Source organism: Rhopalosiphum padi, chromosome 2 (genome assembly GCF_020882245.1).
Source record: "Rhopalosiphum padi isolate XX-2018 chromosome 2, ASM2088224v1, whole genome shotgun sequence".
Classification (NCBI taxonomy): Eukaryota; Metazoa; Arthropoda; class Insecta; order Hemiptera; family Aphididae; genus Rhopalosiphum; species Rhopalosiphum padi.
The window spans coordinates 43,464,030-43,483,749 of NC_083598.1; the positions used below are offsets into that span (position 1 = coordinate 43,464,030).

The 19,720-nt window shown below is 33.9% G+C and overlaps 1 protein-coding gene across 4 annotated transcripts in view; it reads left to right on the forward strand.

Moving 5' to 3' along the window:
* The window catches only part of LOC132919750 (myosin-G heavy chain), a 70,054-nt gene that overhangs the window by 43,788 nt on the left and 6,546 nt on the right, over nucleotides 1-19,720 (forward strand). For 3 of the 4 annotated variants that reach the window (XM_060981562.1, XM_060981563.1, XM_060981565.1), the window contains 9 exons: nucleotides 7,892-8,215; nucleotides 10,507-10,817; nucleotides 16,618-16,789; nucleotides 16,966-17,138; nucleotides 17,411-17,570; nucleotides 17,676-17,792; nucleotides 17,913-18,160; nucleotides 18,481-18,780; nucleotides 19,324-19,497. In XM_060981562.1, coding sequence (XP_060837545.1) covers nucleotides 7,892-8,215; nucleotides 10,507-10,817; nucleotides 16,618-16,789; nucleotides 16,966-17,138; nucleotides 17,411-17,570; nucleotides 17,676-17,792; nucleotides 17,913-18,160; nucleotides 18,481-18,780; nucleotides 19,324-19,497 — 1,979 coding nt within the window. The remainder of the gene's footprint in view (nucleotides 1-7,891; nucleotides 8,216-10,506; nucleotides 10,818-16,617; nucleotides 16,790-16,965; nucleotides 17,139-17,410; nucleotides 17,571-17,675; nucleotides 17,793-17,912; nucleotides 18,161-18,480; nucleotides 18,781-19,323; nucleotides 19,498-19,720) is intronic. The other variant, XM_060981564.1, reaches the window with a different exon arrangement.

A 19,720-nucleotide genomic window follows, 5' to 3' on the forward strand; every position in this document is an offset into this window, starting at 1 on the left:
TATCGTTTTGGTAAATATTTTTATTATAGATAATTTGAATTCATCACTAATTTATCATTTTATAAATGTTTACGTTTTTTAATAACAGTATACATTTTAAATTTCTTATTCTGCAAACAAAATATTTTTCACTTTCAATTTTATGTGTGAAATATACAAGGAGTAATTAAACACCAAGTTTGCTTGCTTTAATTTTTTCATATTCTAGTCGTGTATACGTATAGAGCAATATTTTCAGCTATCTAGATTTTTATAAGGTTATGGTTTTCAACTAAGAATAGCCGTTTTCTACAATATAAATTGTAAACGTATAATTTTTTCAATCAAATGTTATGTACCTATTCAGGATAAAAACCATTATAATAGATTTAGAAGATATATGGGGCAATGATGATTTGAAAATGATATAGCAATTAATAGATAATTAATATTGGACTGAATTTTAAATCTAGTTTATAATTTATATAAGAACATTATTTAATCTTTAGGTGAACCCTTAGACAAATTTTAATAACTCTAAAAGTTAAAACTATAGGTACCTACTTAAATTTATTTTAATTTTAGACGCCTGAATACAAATAAATATATAATAAATTATTTACAGTAAAAAGGGCCCGGTGATTTCCACGTAGTACTTATCATGTTAACTATTATATGTCATAGTTTGGCGAGCACCGGACACTATTTAATTGGTTAACCAATACATTTCTGATTCTAACCTATATTTAAAAAATTCCAATAAACAGCATTTGAATATAAGTATTATTAAAAGGGAAAAAGAGGGGTGACCATACTTGAAGAATCATCCTGTGTGTAAATAATATAGAAACAGAATAAATGCCAAACAAACGACACCCATAACTGCTGCACTCGTGCACGTATATTTGGCGTGAGGCGTTATGCTATAACAATGCGGATTCTGATATAGGTATAAATATAGTAATATTATACTTACGTGTGATTATCGGAAGAAGTGCGTTTTCAGAAGTGACATGTGTTTTTCGGTAGAGGTCAGCAGCGGCGACGGCAGCAGACGAAATTATACATTATATACACACACTCATATAATATATAAGCGCGGCTTCAGGTTCATGGTTCATCATCACTATTATAATCAGAGGCCATTCTCCTCTCGGCCGCCCCAAGGTTTTTTCAGTTTTATTATTATTACAATATTACTCCTTTTTTCCCTTCCTTTCCTCACACTCGTGTTTATGTGTGTGTATATGTGACTTGTGTGTATACCGTTTCAAGTTTATACCGCAAGTCGAGTGAACACACGTCGCTCATTAGTCATTTTCGGTACGCTCACACAGATACAAACTTACATAAACGAGCGACCTGGAGACCTGTACAGTAAGTGGTTTTCGATCTCTCGCGGGTCCGACGAAATGGAATTGACATGTTGACCGGAGGGGCTTTCTCTGTCTGTTGGATCGAAATAAAAACATCGCCCCGAATTTTTATATACATAATATAAAGTATATTAAGTACCGATACTTAATCCACGCAGATGTGTGTATTATCATTTACACGTTTATATACATTTATCTTTGAATGATTGTATAATATCGTATTTTAAAATAATTTCAATAATTATCGATTAATTGTATTATTATTACGGTTGGTTTTGTGTTATATCTCACAATAATGTATCATACGTACATTGCGTGTTAACTAATCACTCCGGTAAATGCAGTCTGTTGTATATCACAGTCCTCGTAGTATATAGTGAAACCCGTTTATATACCGTGGTTCGACGTGGTATTTACCAATTCCTGCAGTCGAAGCTGTGCTTCCGTTACCGCTAATGATTAAAATCGGTGATTATTGTCACCGTATTTTAGACATTAAAGCTAACAATGCCTACAATTTATCTGGTAAATTACATACCTAATCAAATAGTCATTAACCAATTAAATATATTCTGAACAGATGGAGTTAAAAATATTTTTAAAAGCTGTACAATTGACTAAGACTAAACCTTTATTATCATTTTAATAGGTATTGATATCCGGTAATCTAGGCCTCTTGGAAAGGCACACTGAGTGTCCTTATATATAACTATAATATACAAAAGAGTTCAATAGCATACATTTTAGACATTTCACCTTAATCTTCACGACAGTCGAGTTTACAATTTTGTGTTTATCACTTAGCAATATAATCTAAATCACTTTTGGATTGGTGTTTATTTTGATACATATACAGCAGGGGTAGAATTAGAGATAATCAAGTAAAAGAGCTCAATTAAAACTATTAACTGCGTTTCAAATGTAATATTAATTAATACAGATAAAAGGTTCGACACGCCCCCTTCCCAGCCTCCAATGCTCAGACAAAAAATTTGTTCATTAATCATTATTTATTTGTAAGTGCTCCAGTGACCAGTACTTATAAGCTCTAAATATTTCTAAGTTCTAAAATACATTAGTATATATTTTTTGAACAATGGTAATAACTAAATTATAATATTGTTCATATTATAAAAGTAATTTTAATCAATTCAATTTATATATAAATTTATATTTTTTTAAATAAAAATCATAACTACTTATCAAATTATATTTCATACCTGTTGCAGGGAACTGATAATAGTTGATAATAATTTTGGTCTCGTTATTGATAAGAGTTGTACAAATGTATAATTTATCAAACTGAAATTAAATACCTTATTTGATAAAATCTCAACAAAATAAAATGAATAAAAATGATACACTGTAAAAAATAATTGATCAAAATAGTAAAGCAATAGATTTCATCTCAGATGTCTTTTCAACATTGTACATGCAACATTAAAAAAATTCATTCTTATTATTATTATTATTTTGGATGTTTACACGTCATGCTTTTATTAGAATAATTTACTTCATAAACTGTAATACTATAGATATTATTATTTATTAAAATTTAAAATTTTTCGTTTAATAATTTAGTACAAATACTACTCACACAAGTCTAGGATAATTTTGAAAACGCCTAAATTTATACATGTCTATAGTTCATATTATGATAGTCGAATACTCAAATTCCCATATTATTCATTACGTAGAAAACTACAGTTTATTTCATTACCGATACATAAGTAATGCAGTAGAGTAAATAATTTTATCTCAGATATTTATTTTTTGTTTACTTTAGTTCTGACTATCCATGTTGTGTTTCAAATTAATAAGATAATATTACTTGATTAATTCGACAATTTATTCGAGTTTGTTGTTCCATCATAGATTGTGGTGTATGAAAATATAAAAAAAAAATTTGATTGCACTTCAATGTTTGATTGTTATCGGTGATGAAAATTATTGCTGCATAGAAATATTTTCAAAAATTAAATCTCAATGTGTAATATCATAATGAAATGCAATTTTCAATATAGGATCATCGACGAAACTCGCGTAGGAGCGGTGCACAAACAATAGAACACCCGCGTAGCTATTCTTAAAAACCTAAGTAATTATATTATTATATGTATATGTTATACTTGTCCCGCGAACCGCAGACTTAGACGTTTCAGTTCGAAAATCGTTTTGAATCTGAAAATCGCTTAATGACGTGGTTCTGCTATAAACGATTTTAGAGATATTTTTTAATTTGTAACGTACTCGCTTACACGGTTTTATTAAATATTTTCACGATTTTCTATAGCTGCAGCAGCACTACGCGTATAGTTACAACAGACTTACAGAGTGTAAACAAAAACGATAATAAATTCCATTAATCGAAGCATGTGAATAATATACGCGTCTACGAAGCTTTAATAGACACTTAAATAAAAAAAAATCCACATGCGAGATTTACACGCCGATTTGAGCATGGGATATCAAACCATACGTGTACAAATATATATATATTTTATAATACGCATATTAACTGGAAACGCGTAGCTGCTAATTTACATTTATTATTGTACATATTATATATATATATATATATGTAATATGTATACAGGAACACAGTAATAAAATCGACAATATTTTTTAACCGTTATATTATATTATATACGCAGTGGACATGTTTTGCGAAATGCAATAATAATAATAATATATACTTACTCTAATGAATAAACGACGCGGTTCCAACGAATAATAATATAACGGCTGGAGATTTTTTCGGGGTATTTTTCGGAGTTTTTTTTTATATATATTCTTCTTCCCGTACGGGAGGCGCGTATTATTGTTATGTATATCTCCGGTTTTTCGTATTATATGATGATGATTATACCTAACCCACCTACCTGCACGTGGCTTTTGAATTGCACACCGTGAAATATAGTGTCGTGTTTTTGGCAAAGACGCGGATTGCGCGCATTGTGTACAAACGCGAAACACAAAATTCATCATCAGACCTTTTTCGGCGCACGTACACGTACTCAGCAGTATACTCACCTACGCACGCACACATAATAGTGCACAAAGACTGCAAACGAGGGTTCCAGTTCATAAAACGATGTAGTGAGCGCAGGGCCATCAGTGGATCAGCACGGTGCCGACTCGATCCGGGGCACGACGATGTTCACAGAAAATGTTCTCCGACAAACCAGTTTGCGTTCGAATAAATCTCGTCCGCATTTTCCCGACCGCGGACGAGACCCGTGAATTAATTACCGAATAAAAAACCATCCTCCCCCTTCGTCGCCGTGCCGATAAGAAAAAAAACACGTCGTATCGCCACCTTTTCTCGGAACGAAAACCAAAAAACACACACACGCCGTCTTTCATCATCGTCGTTGCGGCGATCGAAATCGTTTTGATGCCGTCGACTTTCGTGGTCTCGAATCGTACATAATATTATATTGTCTAATAATACATATAGCCACGTTTGACGTGTTACACTCATATTATTTTATATAAATCATCGCAATGTTTATACGCCAGACGGGTCACGAACAAACTTAACATTGTTATTATTACGCGCTTGTTGTGTAGTTGTGTATATATACGGCGACCGTAGTTGTTGTTACAAGAGGCCAGACGTGCTCTCTTCGAGTGGTGAAGTGTTGTACGTCTAATTAGTGCGTTTTGTGTTTGCTTAAAATTTATAAAACGGTCAGGGACTAAATTTAATTCGGCGTTAAGACGCTCGTGCGCCGTGTTGCGCAAACCTCTATAATATTATATATTTTGTTATTTTAGTGTTTACGGTTCCTTAAATGACCCGTCAGTATGGTTATTGGTTTCGCCAAGCAATTTTTGACGAGATGCACTAAATTGATCAATTTTTTGCTCGACCAGAAGCATAAGAGTGTGTCCGCTGATCAATCTAAATAAACCTATTTTATTTAAAAGTTTATATAGATAGTCGGATAATAAACAGTCTGATTTATTTACGGATACCCACAAGTCATATTACTAAGGAGTAAGCACTTTCAAAGTCATTAGATTCGCTATCACTGTGCGTTAAAGGAAGTGATAATAAATGTTAATACGACCATTCACCGATACACAGTTTTTCTAGACACAATCTAACGGCGTATAATCACGTTTAATATAACTATATTTACCGGATTTACGGATGTGTCTAACTGTATACGGCGGTGGGTACCTAAAACGTGAAAAATACGTTTTCCGCATAATATAAACAGTGCTGCGTGCTACGACTCGTAGCAGGTTCGGTACTCGTTGTTAAAATCCGAAATAATTTATGAAATCATTACTCATAGTCGTCATTACGGACGGTTATAAATCTCTGCACTGCAGCGTATATCAAGTATATTATATTAATATTATTATAGTGACTCAATGCGGCGGCGTCGGTGGCGAATATAATATATGGACCCCCAGCAGCCCGTGTCTGCCGGTACTACAGTGTTCAGCGTATGTACCTATATAACAGCCTCCGATATCGTTTTGTAGACGACGTACGAAAAGATAATTTAGTGCGTTGAAAAGAAACGCGATTAGTGCGGGCACTGCAGCAAGATTGAGACCCGTTTCGGGTCCAGACTTGACCTCCGCGCCCCGGTCACGTACCGCACGCGTCTGTAATATTCCCACGTCACTCGTTGCGATAATTTATCATAAAACTTAATGACCGACAAGGGGTTCAATCGTGCAACCAACGAGTTGGATGCAGGGGGAAGGGTCGACACTTCGAAATCAGCCTCAATCCAAATATGCGGTTGAATTTAACCCCCCACGTGACCGCGTGAGGTGAACTCGTTCGTCTACTTATGTGTTATAGTTCCACGAAGAAATATTAAGCGTATGTGCCCAATCCAACCACATTATCTACATTATTAAATTTTCAAAAAAAAAATTTTCCAAATAATGTGTAGGTAGTAAAATTGTTAGTATCATAAATAACTCGGACTTAGAATTGAACAGAAAAGATCTGAGTGTAAACCAAAAAGATAAAAAAAACTCTAAATATGTCAATAAAACCAGAATTTAAAAATTTTAAAAATTAAATGTTTTTTCGAAACTGCTTATTACCAATATTGACATTTACCCTAGAAGTGAATTGTTTGAAAACTAAAATTCAAAATAAATTCAAAAATACACAATTTATAGAATATATAACTAAATACATATATATTATATTATCAAATAATATTTTTGTAACTGCATATATTGTTCTGTTTTAATGCATTTTGAATAATAAAAATGTCCCATAGGTTTTATCAGAAAATGATGTAACATCGTCAAGGTATATCGGCTAATAGAGTTCAGCCCCAAAGGTTTGAAGTTACCTATACCTAATATAAACAAACGTATTTTCAACGTAATTACAATATTTTTAAAAATTTTAATTTTTTAATAAAAACTTACGCATTTATAATTTTCAAAAACCGGTATTTGTTTTCATTAATTTTGTAAACTTCTCGGCATTAAATACGGGTTTAACGAATACAATAATAATAGACGTTCTATCTGGACGAAATATCGCGCACGGCATTACATAGTTCAAAATCCAGATCACGCGGTGTATTCCGCGAGATAAATAAAAAAAAATCGGCTTGTATATATTAAAAAAATAGTCTTGTAATAACGTCGTCGCGACGACGCGGTGCTGCATAATCCAAATAAATTAAAAACATTTCCATCTAATCTGCCGGTGCCGAGACCTAAAGCACAGGTCCACAGGTATTATGTATAATAATATAACTCGCAGACTCTCTGGACGCCGTTCTATTATTTATGCGCATACGTTTATTTAAGTATAATAATTATAGATACGATATTTGTATTTTACACATAACACATGCTATGATTAATATTTAACATATTATTGTCGTGCAGCAGCAGCAGTCGATTTCGCGTAAAGTATTTAAGTAGTATGTGTAAGTGTATAATAATCACATTATAATCGTCCGCATTTTATTTTCAATCCATCGGACCAAATTTTACTACCTATTTATATTATTATTATTTATTATGATCATAATCGAGATTTCACGCGACAACGACGCCGTCGTAGTGCTTGAGGTCGTATTTAATATTCATTATTATGCACAATATAATGTAGGTGCCTAAATCTTACATTTTCACAACTATTATTGGTTCAAATATCGAAACAACCGTATAACGTGTGATGATTAAAAAGTGATTTTTATTTAGTAAACCGAAAAATACCAAATATTTTTTAAAATAAAATCGTCGCCAGTTGTTTTTTATTTAAAAAAATATTGGCCGGCAAGCACTACTCTACTTTGATAAGACTATAGCTTTGCCTAAAGATATATTATATTTTCTACGGCGATAGAATAGTCATGAGTTTATAGTCACAATTTTGATGAATAATTAGTACGAGTATATTGTCAAATATTGTCTTTCTATCGATGTTATTTTAATAATCGACAAAAACGAGATTTGATAACATTTGCACGTGTTATACATTAACCATTTCGAACAAAGTTTTAATGGTAAATTTTTTTTCTTTGCTCTTTCAGACGCATCCTGTTCAAACGAGGCTGTGCACTTGCAACAACGGTTGCGAAGTCTAAGCACCGAGTTGGTCACACTCCGGAACAGTTTGAACCAGGGCCAAGGAGCGGCAGCGGCGCACGGTGGCCAGGGTTGTCCTCAGCCGGCTGCTATCAAACAATCTCCCGGATCAAATTTCGCCGGAAACAACAATAACAACAGCAACAACAACAACAACAACAATAACACCATACTGGCCGCCGGTAAGTCCGCACCTAGCAGCCCATCGAAGTCTACGTTACCACCTCCAGTGTTGCCGAGGACTTCGTTGCCCACTTTACCCGTTTCAGGTACTATATTCAGCGATAAATTGTGACAGAACTTGTGTCAAACGCGTCGTGAAAATAACCACGAATAACATAAGATAAATTATCGTAAGCCCATTCGCAAAATAAACGTCTTGCAAAAATGTCTTGTATATCATATTACGAACGGCCATACTCGATATTATATTATATGTTATTACTTATTATATACGCGTATGCCACGCGTCGTATATAATTCGCTTTTACATTTTTACGACACTCGAGGCTTTTAAAATTCGAATAAATTTACAGTGCGGTTTATTGTATACAATACGCATATTATTGTTATATTATTTGTGGCCGTCAAAAAGCGTTTATATATCAGGATAATAATACTTTAGTAGTGTATATAGCGAATACACGACGTTGAATGAAATTCGACACGTGCAATATTTTCTTATGGATTCGACAAATGTTGTACACATATTACAAACATACATATATTACTACCTATTATTATCGTACGTTGAAAATGTCATGTAAGACACATATAGGCTGAAGTTTATATACAAATAATACACAATAGTATCCATCCCTGTGGCCTGTAACAAAATAATTAAGACATGATAATTGAAAAACAAACCCATTTTAAATTATTACAAAACTAAAATGTGTACAATTTAATAATCAAAATCGTCGTATCTATGACGTATTTATAACGTAATATAATTGTTTTCTTCGTTATTGAACACGAAAAACCAAGAACATTCGTCATCGTCGTTATAGAATTGACTTTTCAAATTTTCGCTGCATGCAATACCTATATACTACGTGTATTTCAGTAGATGGGTAATCGATATAATATAATATTATATACGAATCGATTATAATTTTTTTCCCTCTCCCCCCTCTCCCCCAGCCCTGTGACCGATACCGCACCACCGTACCTAAAACATCTATGATGCGATATAAACACGACGTAAATTATGATGGCGATTCGAGTGCGTAATAACGTCGGTAATTACTCCATCAACCAAAAGTCGGACATAATAATATTATAATATCCTATTAATACGAACCGCGTCCGTCCCGCGCGTGGATAATAATATATCCATTATATGTAGCAACGTGCATTATGTTAAACGTATATATAGTAATAATTATACCTTTGGTGAAATTAATTTCCTCGTACTCAACGACAACAACTGCAATAATATAAATAATAATTATTATCATTATTTTATTTATTTTGTAACGTAATGATCATCAGCTGGTGCTTTTATTATTTAATAATGGTACATCATCCTATACTATGGGAAAAAATGGTTATTATATAACTGTGGAGTTGTGAGTTGCAAAGTAATAATTAAAATTTAAAAGTATAATCGCATCCTGCAGAAGAACACTTAGCTATGGTTATAATATGATTGCAGTAGTAACTATATAGCTGCAGCGGTGGCGGTGTGTTGTACGAGGATAATAATATCGGGTATACTGTATAATTCACACGAATACAGTTCGTTTGATTTTCCTGATATGAAATCGTGTGTTAACGGTGCAATATAGGCATTAATAAGCGTATACGTTGTAACACTATAATATAATACCTATAACTTATCGGACAACAAGCGACGAATAAAATATTACTACTTAGGTATCTATAGCTGTGTATAGCTAGACTTATATTTACGACTAAATCGTCATATTATATTCATGTTGTATTATAATATAATATGTAAATTATTAATAGGTATAAACATGGAAAAATATTCGGCTTTCAACGTGAAAAATGATTGTGCAATTTGTAAAATTTTTATAGTTTACAAAATAACGAACATGTCATTAGTCACTTCTCTTTATTATCATATTATAATAACGTAACATACGTATTTTCAAAATAAGTATAAATTGATTTTTGGAGAACCAATTCAAAACCATTTCATATTGAACGAAAAATCATAATAACTCCCTCGTAAAACTGTTTATATTGATATCTAAATGCATTTTAACTTTGGGAATCTTGCAGTTTTAATCATAATAATATATAATAAGACTTCGCCATATGAATTCCTGTTGATTTTATTAAAGATTTTTTTTTTGTTTTTTAAATACATTTAAAAAATATTTTATAGTTAAAAATACAAGATACTTAATGAAAACCGAAGTACACTTCTGTGAATTCTAGGAGATTTGAAACAAATTTAAAAAATATTTTATCGTTATACGCGAAAAAATATGTATCACATATAATAACACCGTTTACTATTTTAAAATAACTAAATTATGAAATATGTACTTAAATTCTTATACTTACAATGTGTTTTTTACTGTTGTAGATAAACTGTTCAAGGGCAAAGAAGAATCGCAAAACGGCGGCCAAGCTGCCACCGCCGTTGCAAAATGTCTAAATGCTACGCCGTCGCCGACTTCGACGACCGCAGTGGCAACGCAGCAAAAGACTGAATCGAATAACCAGCGGACACACCGCCGGTCGTTCCATGGACCGCCGACGGCCGCCGGAAGCATACCCGGCAGCAACGGGTCGACCGCGGGCGGAGGCGGTGACTTAATCCATCTTCCTGGGCCGTTGACCGAGGATGCCGTGCTCAAGGCGCTGCAAAGTCGGTTCTGCGCCACGCAAATGTTTGTAAGTACCTAAATATTTATTTTTTTTTTCGTCTAAACATTAATTTTGTAATATTATATAATCCGACCTTTGGAATTCACAAAAGATGAATAACTGAAATATTTTTAAACTAAAATAATAAACGTATTTCATGTGTAAACCCCGTGAAATTTAAATTTTAAACTCTGTGTGGAGTATGAAGTTCTGGCGGATTAAAATGGTTGAATTATAATTGCAATATTATTAAAAGTTCTTCCGATCGAATAGCATACGGACGAGAGTATTTACGAAAGAGGGCTGTGGCGAATACTATCCGATTATGAGTGTTCGAGTAGTCTCAATTTCTAATTAAAAAATCGTCGCGAGGATTGCATACTGCAGTTTTATTTTTATCGCGATTCCCGGGTGCATAGTAAAATCAAGCAACGTTTCATTAGCACACAATTTAAATAGTACATTATCGCATTTAGACCTGAAAAGCGCACAGTACGTACACCGCGTACCAGCGTACCTTATTACTACCTTGAACCTCTAGACCTCAAACCTCTCGGCCCATGGGAACTGAACGGGTACATATTGTATACACGGGCGCACGCGATACTATTATGTACAGTGTGATTTTTTTTTTTTTTATTACACCGTGACCCAGGTGAGACGCCCATGAATCACTGTGATGTATCGTAAGATTTAACTTCTTTAAATCTATTCAACGCCGTCGTACACGACACGTCATACCTGCAGTATGTATAGCACCGCTTTACAAGCGTAGTCTGTTGAGTTCCAATAATTCCATATATATTTTTTATTTTTTATATTTCAAACTGTTTTCACCATTCCGTCTTCAAGAGTATAATGAATTCGTGAAATCATACGATTAACACGCAAAACATAATTTATATCCGGCCTCTGGTTCGCGATAAATATATAACACTCGGTATAATATTATAGGTACATCACTAATTATTCACTATTCTTATGTGTACGCTTATTGTACGGATACTGTCTACACGGTGCATATATTGTATACATATACATATATGCATATATTATAATATACGTGTATATTACCCACGAAGAGGTTTTTTTTTTATTAGGTGTTTGGATCCGGTTGATGGGAGGGGATCACGAGATTTTTTTTTTCATATCTCTTATCGGCCGACACCGATCTCTAGCGGGTGGCGATTTCGTGATTTTCGTTTACCCGCACCTTGTTTATACCCCCCGCTGCACGACCACTTCGTTAGTATATTATTATATACATAGACATGCAGTTCACAGCGTATAATGTATATACATATAGTGTTTGAAAGGTTTAGAGCGTATCCGTTTCCAAACACGTGTCGCTAAACATTCGTATAGTTCACTTGTGAATGGACATTTTTACGGAATTTAATTTTATTACGTAGCTGAATTGTCGTACAAATTTCTTAGGATTGACTTACAGTAAATACGGTTTACCGATATAGTTCGCACGTACAGATCATATAGTATTACATGTTACTGTTCTCGAAGGCGATATTCATCGGTTTTTCGGTCTCTAATATGTAATCCTTCTGCTGTACTAACCTCGCGCGTCTTAGACTACTACGCACACAAGATAAATTCAACACGTTTTATCACACGACCATCGAACTTTTACGTAAAATAGATAGATACATTATTATGTGCAAACAGCTTTAAACCGAGAAACGTATATAATTATCGGATCATTATAACGTTATTATTTTATATTATTCACTCGTAGTCACGAGGAAAATACACATGAATAATATCGTCTGGTATAATATAGTTTCTGCGTATAATTCCATTGTTGTTATTATATTATTTTTTTTGTCTTAAAAATGTATGTATAACAATAAAATATAATAATAATTAACTAACGCCTGTCGTTTATTGTGTGAAAACTTCAAACCTCTTGCTACCGGCCGTGTGTGATGGAATACAATCGCCGAAATTGTTAAATTTCGCAGGTGTACTCGTGATTATTATATTTCTTGCAGTGGTGTTTATGGTGTAAAGAGGGCGGTTTTGGGCCCGAACTCCCCTCTTCAAAAATAGGTCACTGAAATACAGGAACGATAATAATGCGAGTAGAGATTCCCGTCACACATATACAATACAAATATAATAGTTTATAAAAATCAAAAAACTTATGTGCCATGATTTCATAAATAGCTAAAACAAATAATTTAAGATTACTTAAAAATTAATAAATTATTTCAATATTTGGAGGAAAATAGACTATCTAAAAAATATGTATTGTCGAAAATAGAAAGTATACCTTTTTTTTTTTTTAAAGCTAAAAAAATGATCTCCAACTATCTACAGAAATCCCTCGGCGTTTCTCTTAGTCGTATTTCGAATAAAAATAGAAAACCTTATCATCGGTAAAAAAAAATATTGTTTGTCAGAACTCAGAAGCTTCAATTTTGTTAAGTATCGGGTCCAACCTTACATGTACAAATACCCATTAAAGTTTAAGTAACAATATGAAGTGCATTAAAATAATTTTTTCGTATCAAATTATCATAATACGTATACTAAAACTTATTAGTATATTATGTACTATAAGGGTTTTATATGTGCCAATAAATGAAAAAATATTAATTGTAAGTACGGTCGTAGAAAAACTGGTGACAAAACGTTCCGTCGATAATATATTTATAATAGCCAATGGCGGTATACCATATAGATAATATAGACTCCTGAGCAAGGATCAAATATAATTTGTTCGGCGTGTTATTTACATAGACCGTATTCATATTATATACGTTCACGAGTGGTAAGTACACCACCTTTGCCTCATCCGCGCTCCGTTTACACATTACGTTTTCACGTGCGTACAAAATTAAAAAATTAAAATGCAGAGCATTGGTATTTGAAATAATAAAACCGTGGCGGCGTTATCGTTTTGTCTCGTCGCGTTCATAAAAAAGTATAATATAATATGTACGACCCTCGTAACATTATTTTATGTGTATAAACGTTATGTGTGCGCGGCTAAACAAACACGGTCGTATACTATGGATCTACTGTAACAATATTATAATATTATACAGGTATAACAGGTGTCGTACAGGTGTCGTGAATACTGTCTATACCTTAACAATTTTCCAGCGCGCCGCGGTCCGTGTCTCCGTGATCAATAATATCGTTATCACGTCGAGTGAACTCACGTATAATATATTAGGTTTAGGTTACAGGTGTGATGATGATGATGATGATGATGACGACGACCACGGCGATGGCGGAGGATTTCACTCTATAGCCTTAGCCTATGGTGTTATGGTGTGGTATTTTCGAACGCGCGCGTCAAACCACTCAAACCGTCGTTATAATATTAATATAATTACGTGCGCGCCTCACGCACACACGACGCTAGCACACGCGAACACCCTATGCGCGTAACGTATGTACAGAGTGTGTCAATGTTTCGACAGATGACGGGAATTCGTTCTTTAAAACCAACGTGGTTATAGTATTGTGTTTCGAGAACTTATAGGTATAGGCAATCGGTAAGCCCATCACAGTCGATAAAACATATTGTATTAGATTGCATCCGGCAAATCGTGTATCCGTCTATCGTATTATATGCCTGGGCCTTTCGTTGATGTAAAAAACCACCACTTTCCGAAATTCGATACCTTTAACCACGTCGTTTTTCGAGGTTGTATTTTTCTCGTTTCAACTATCGCGTAATCGCGAACGGCGTACAAATGTATCACATTTGAATCTACTGCAAAATATAATAATATTAATTGTTATCCTGCAAAAAATATATGTACCTAAGCATATAATGAACACTGTCATTGCGCGTAAGAAATCTGCTAGAAGATAAATAATCTACTTACCTTATTGTGTAATAATAATAATTTTGTATTACGAAAAAATGTTCTCAATTATAAATTTGTCTTTTAAATACTGCTGTACATAATACAGTACAAAAATGTATAATTTAGGTAATAAATAGATAACAAAAATATTATGAGTAAAAGAAAGATTACAGAATATACCTACAAATGAATAAAATTAATTATTTAAATATATTTATCATTTATTTCTTAATATATGCACAATAAAAACTCTTGATAAGTTATTAAAATTTAAAAATCAACATTCTGTATAATATTACTAGTAGACATATATATATATATATATATATATATATTAGAGGTAAACTTTAACGTGTAATACGTGCTAGAATTTTTACATACGGATCTGTCTGTAGATTAAAATCAAAATTTTGGGACCGCTGTAAACACGTGCAAATTTCGTATCCATCAATATTACTCTATTCGATGTTTTATCGTAAATTGGTAATAAATTGGAGTTCGTCAACCGCGCCGATCGATTTAAAAATATTTATTTATTATTTATGTTTATATTTTACAAAGTAATAAGTCGAGTATATATATTTTAGCAACTGAATAATGTGTTTATATGTAGATCTCTAATTACATTAATTGACGATCACATCCGTAAAAGTCGTCGGGAGGAGAGGTGAGTGCATTCCAATCAGTGGCGGCGATATACTTGCGTACTGTGTATATATCATAATATAATATAATATACGTATATAGGTACCTACTAGTACGACGAATACGTCTTGTATAATAATAATGACGATAGTAATAAATAATAATATAACCGTCGCTGATTATTATTATTATGTATATATATATATTTTATATATTTATATCGATTTACCTGTGCGCGTCGTATACGCACGCCCGGAGGCGACGTCCGATGGATCTTTTGCGACTCCGGTGGGAGGGAGCGGTGGTGACTGTACTACATATATTATATATATATTATGATAAAACGATAATTACAATATACATACAGTAAATATATAGGATGTGAAATTAAAAACCTAAATCGGGTATACCTGCGCCCAGTGCACACACGCACACATCACCATCACACACGCGTGTGCCTGCACGTACGAAAGTATATTATATTATATGTATAGGATCTTGCCCTCGGGACGAAGCTATTAAGCATCGACGTTCAATAAAAAATATTTATATATACATATATATATGTACACAGTCGGGCTGCAGGGCGGGCTCCTCGAATTCGACGCCGGCGGATTTGACGAGAAACCCCTAATTTGTTCGCCAAGCCGAAACGAATTATTATACGTACGCGCACGCGCGCGCTCGTGTGCGTGTGTGTGTGTGTATATACTTACCAGAAAACGACAAAAATAAGAATAATAATCCATGAGAAATTAATTTTCCAAACCGATAGTAATTTTTTTTTAATATGCTCTGCTGTAGTTATAACGAAAACCTATATATATATATATATATATACATGACACATATAATAATAGTAGTCCCTATACTTAATATTAATTTTTCTTGTTTTTTTCGTGTGGGGAAAATCGAAAGAGGTTTTGTCCGAAACTTTGGACGGTATAAACACGTGATTATACTATACTTATTAGTTATTTTGTTAAATATTATTAACGAATATATACGTATAGATATTGTCGTGTTATAATCTCTTCTGCCTCTATATCACAATAATAGTGTAAAATTACTCGTTTTTTAACGAGTTAATTAAAAACTTAAAATTCCAATTATAGTTGTAGTAAAATTACATTCCGATTTATATTCGAATAGTTTTCTTGAATATTAAATATGTAACAAAATATTGTATAATATAGTTTGTCGGACAAAAACACGCGACAAGCAATCGTTTTTCCAAGACGCCGCCAACTCGATTGGAAATGATTTTTTTTCACCGTTAGCGAAACGAATCCAAAGCAAAATAAACTTAGTGTTTCATTTTTCGTGATTTGTGATTGTTGCAGACCAATGTAGGACCCATTCTGTTGTGTATGAACTCGTACAAAGACATCGGCAACCCGATGACGCTCACCAGTATGAGAGGCGCTACACTAGACTTAAAGTTACACAAGGTAATTCTGGACGCGGTGAGACAGCAGACCGAATCCGGATATCCACAGGCGATCATACTGTCTGGTTAGTATATATTATGTTGTTGCATGCTATTATAACAAATTATCGATTCCTCACAAGTTAGGAAACATCTCACCTATTCTACCGAACCTTCGAGTACGGTTAAAATAAATATCACATATCGTACAAAGAAATATTGTTTTATAACGTTGTTGTGACGATGGGACTTTTGTTTAAAGGTGTTAGTGGTTCTGGTAAGACGTACGCTTCGATGTTACTACTGAGACAGTTGTTCGACGTAGCCGGAGGTGGACCTGAAACGGACGCTTTCAAACATCTGGCCGCCGCGTTCACCGTTCTGAGGTCATTGGGATCCGCCAAAACGTCTTCGAATTCGGAATCTAGTCGAATCGTAAGTCGTGACAAATATATTACTCTAATATTTATTTTAGATGATTTTTAGTGTACGTTTATCCACTTTCACGCTTAATTTTTTACAATTTTTTAAATTTCAAAGTATACGCATTTTAAAATATTTCATTAATGTTTTAGTAGGCATTTAAAAATTGTCTTGTAGTCTACTATTGTCATATATTATGGTGTTTAAAAACTGTGTGGGATAAAAATCTCGTTGAAAAATCATTTAATGTATACAACGATCGTTTATGACATTTTTTTTTCCAGGGTCATTTCATCGAAGTACAAGTAACCGACGGTGCTCTATACAGGACTAAAATACACTGTTATTTCTTGGACCAAACCCGAGTAGTACACCCTCTGCCAAACGAAAAGAACTATCATATATTTTACCAGATGCTAGCCGGTCTATCTCAGGAAGAAAGAGGTGGGTCCTATTATAGAGGGTCTTCGTATATATTATAATATAATATATAGTTCTTACCGTTACAACCAGTTAAAATATAATATTCATATTGTATTTCATTTTCAGTGAAATTAAACTTGGAAGGATATTCGCCGTCGAATCTCCAGTACCTGATGCAAGGCGACACCAGACAGGATGAAGCCGAAGACGCTATTAGATTTCAGTCGTGGAAATCGTGCTTAGGTATGTGTCCATAATATATAACTATGCGTAATGCGTATATACAACGTTTAAAAACAACAATTGTGATATTAATCGCTCGAATCGTTATATTATAAAATGGTTCGTTTTCTGTTCGCAAAGGTCTCCTCGGCATTCCGTTCATGGACGTCGTGAGGGTTTTAGCCGCGGTGCTACTTCTGGGCAACGTTAATTTCGTGGACAACGGATCTGGCGAGGTAGTGGCTAAAGGCGAAACCGAATTGGCGTCAGTGGCCCGACTACTGGGCATCACGTTCCCGTCGCTCTTCCGTGGCATCACCACCAGGACACATTCAGAAACTACTCGGGGGAACACCCAATTGATAAAAACGACTTGCGACGCAAACACAGTAAGTCAATCAATATAAGGCATGGTTTTATTTAAAATTATTATTGAGTATACGTCATCACTACGATGTGCAATCGAGTGTTACAAAATATTCAAATTAAACCTCGATGTATTTATAAGTATAATACTGCAGGCTATTGATATCGTATATTAAGTACAGATTGTTGATTTTACTTACATATATTTTTATTAAGTTTTAACGTCGTTTTACAAATTACATATTACAATGTGTAATGGAAAACGTAAAAATAGTTAAAATTTTCAAATTATTACACTCGGGTAAGTGCAGCTTTTTACATATATCTTTTGCTCGTTCCACAGGCCAATTCGATTAGAGATTCTCTGGCCAAGGCGTTGTACTGCAGGACTGTGGCGACTATCGTGCGCCGAGCGAACAGTCTGAAACGACTAGGTTCGACATTGGGCACGTTAAGCAGCGATTCCAACGATTCGGTTCACAATCAGGCCGAGGTCGCCAGTCAGCATGCTTCCACCATCGGCACGGCCGGTTCCAAGTCGAGCAAGTCGATGGCCGCGCTCAACAATGCCGTGAACATCGCTAGGCATGCCACAGACGGGTCCATCGGGATATTGGACATGTTCGGGTTCGAAGAACCAAAAGTACGTAGTGATACGATATCAGTAATATGCATATAAAAGTATAAACACCGAATTTTTTCATTAATGATGAACAGATCTACATCGTCCTTGAGGTCTCTATATACATATAGGTACCTACTATATTATAGCCTCACAAAAATGAACGATTGTTGATAATTAATTTTTTAATATCGCCTAGACTAAATTGTAGGATTAGAGTTTATTTTAGATTGGGTGGGCACGGAAATACATAAGTTGGTACTAAATTATTTTATTTTTAAATTAATTAAAATGTATTTTAATATTTTATGTTTGACTTAACATAAATTACGTTTTTAGCTAACATAAAAACAACACTAAATTTATAAAATTAATAATTTATCAAATAAAAATAAAAATGGTGTTCAGATTTTAAGTGACAAATAATCTGTCACTATTCATCGGGTATTCGTTTTAAAATCGTCGTACACTAAGAAAAACCGATTGTGGGACGTCCAACATAACCTAACTTATTCCTAATTGCACATACGCATAAAATAATAATCACCTAATCGAAATTTACAGCCAAGTCAACTCGAACACTTGTGTATCAATCTTTGCGCCGAGACGATGCAGCATTTCTACAATACACATATATTCAAATCCAGCATCGAGTCCTGTCGTGACGAGGGGATACACTGTGACGTGGAAGTCGATTACGTCGACAACGTTCCCTGCATCGATCTCATTTCTTCGTTGGTGAGTAAACCTATTTTTTTGTACGTATACTTTACTTATCGAAACAACTTATCATATCGAGACTGCAGCCCGCGTCAACGAGTTAACTAATTTAATTGATTCTGATTATACTAACTTAAATTATTTGATTCCCGCGGCGTTGGCCACGTTGGTATAAAAGTAACATAATCATTTTTCAATTGGCCCAATTGAATTTAATTTTGATTTTTCATTACTCGTTAGT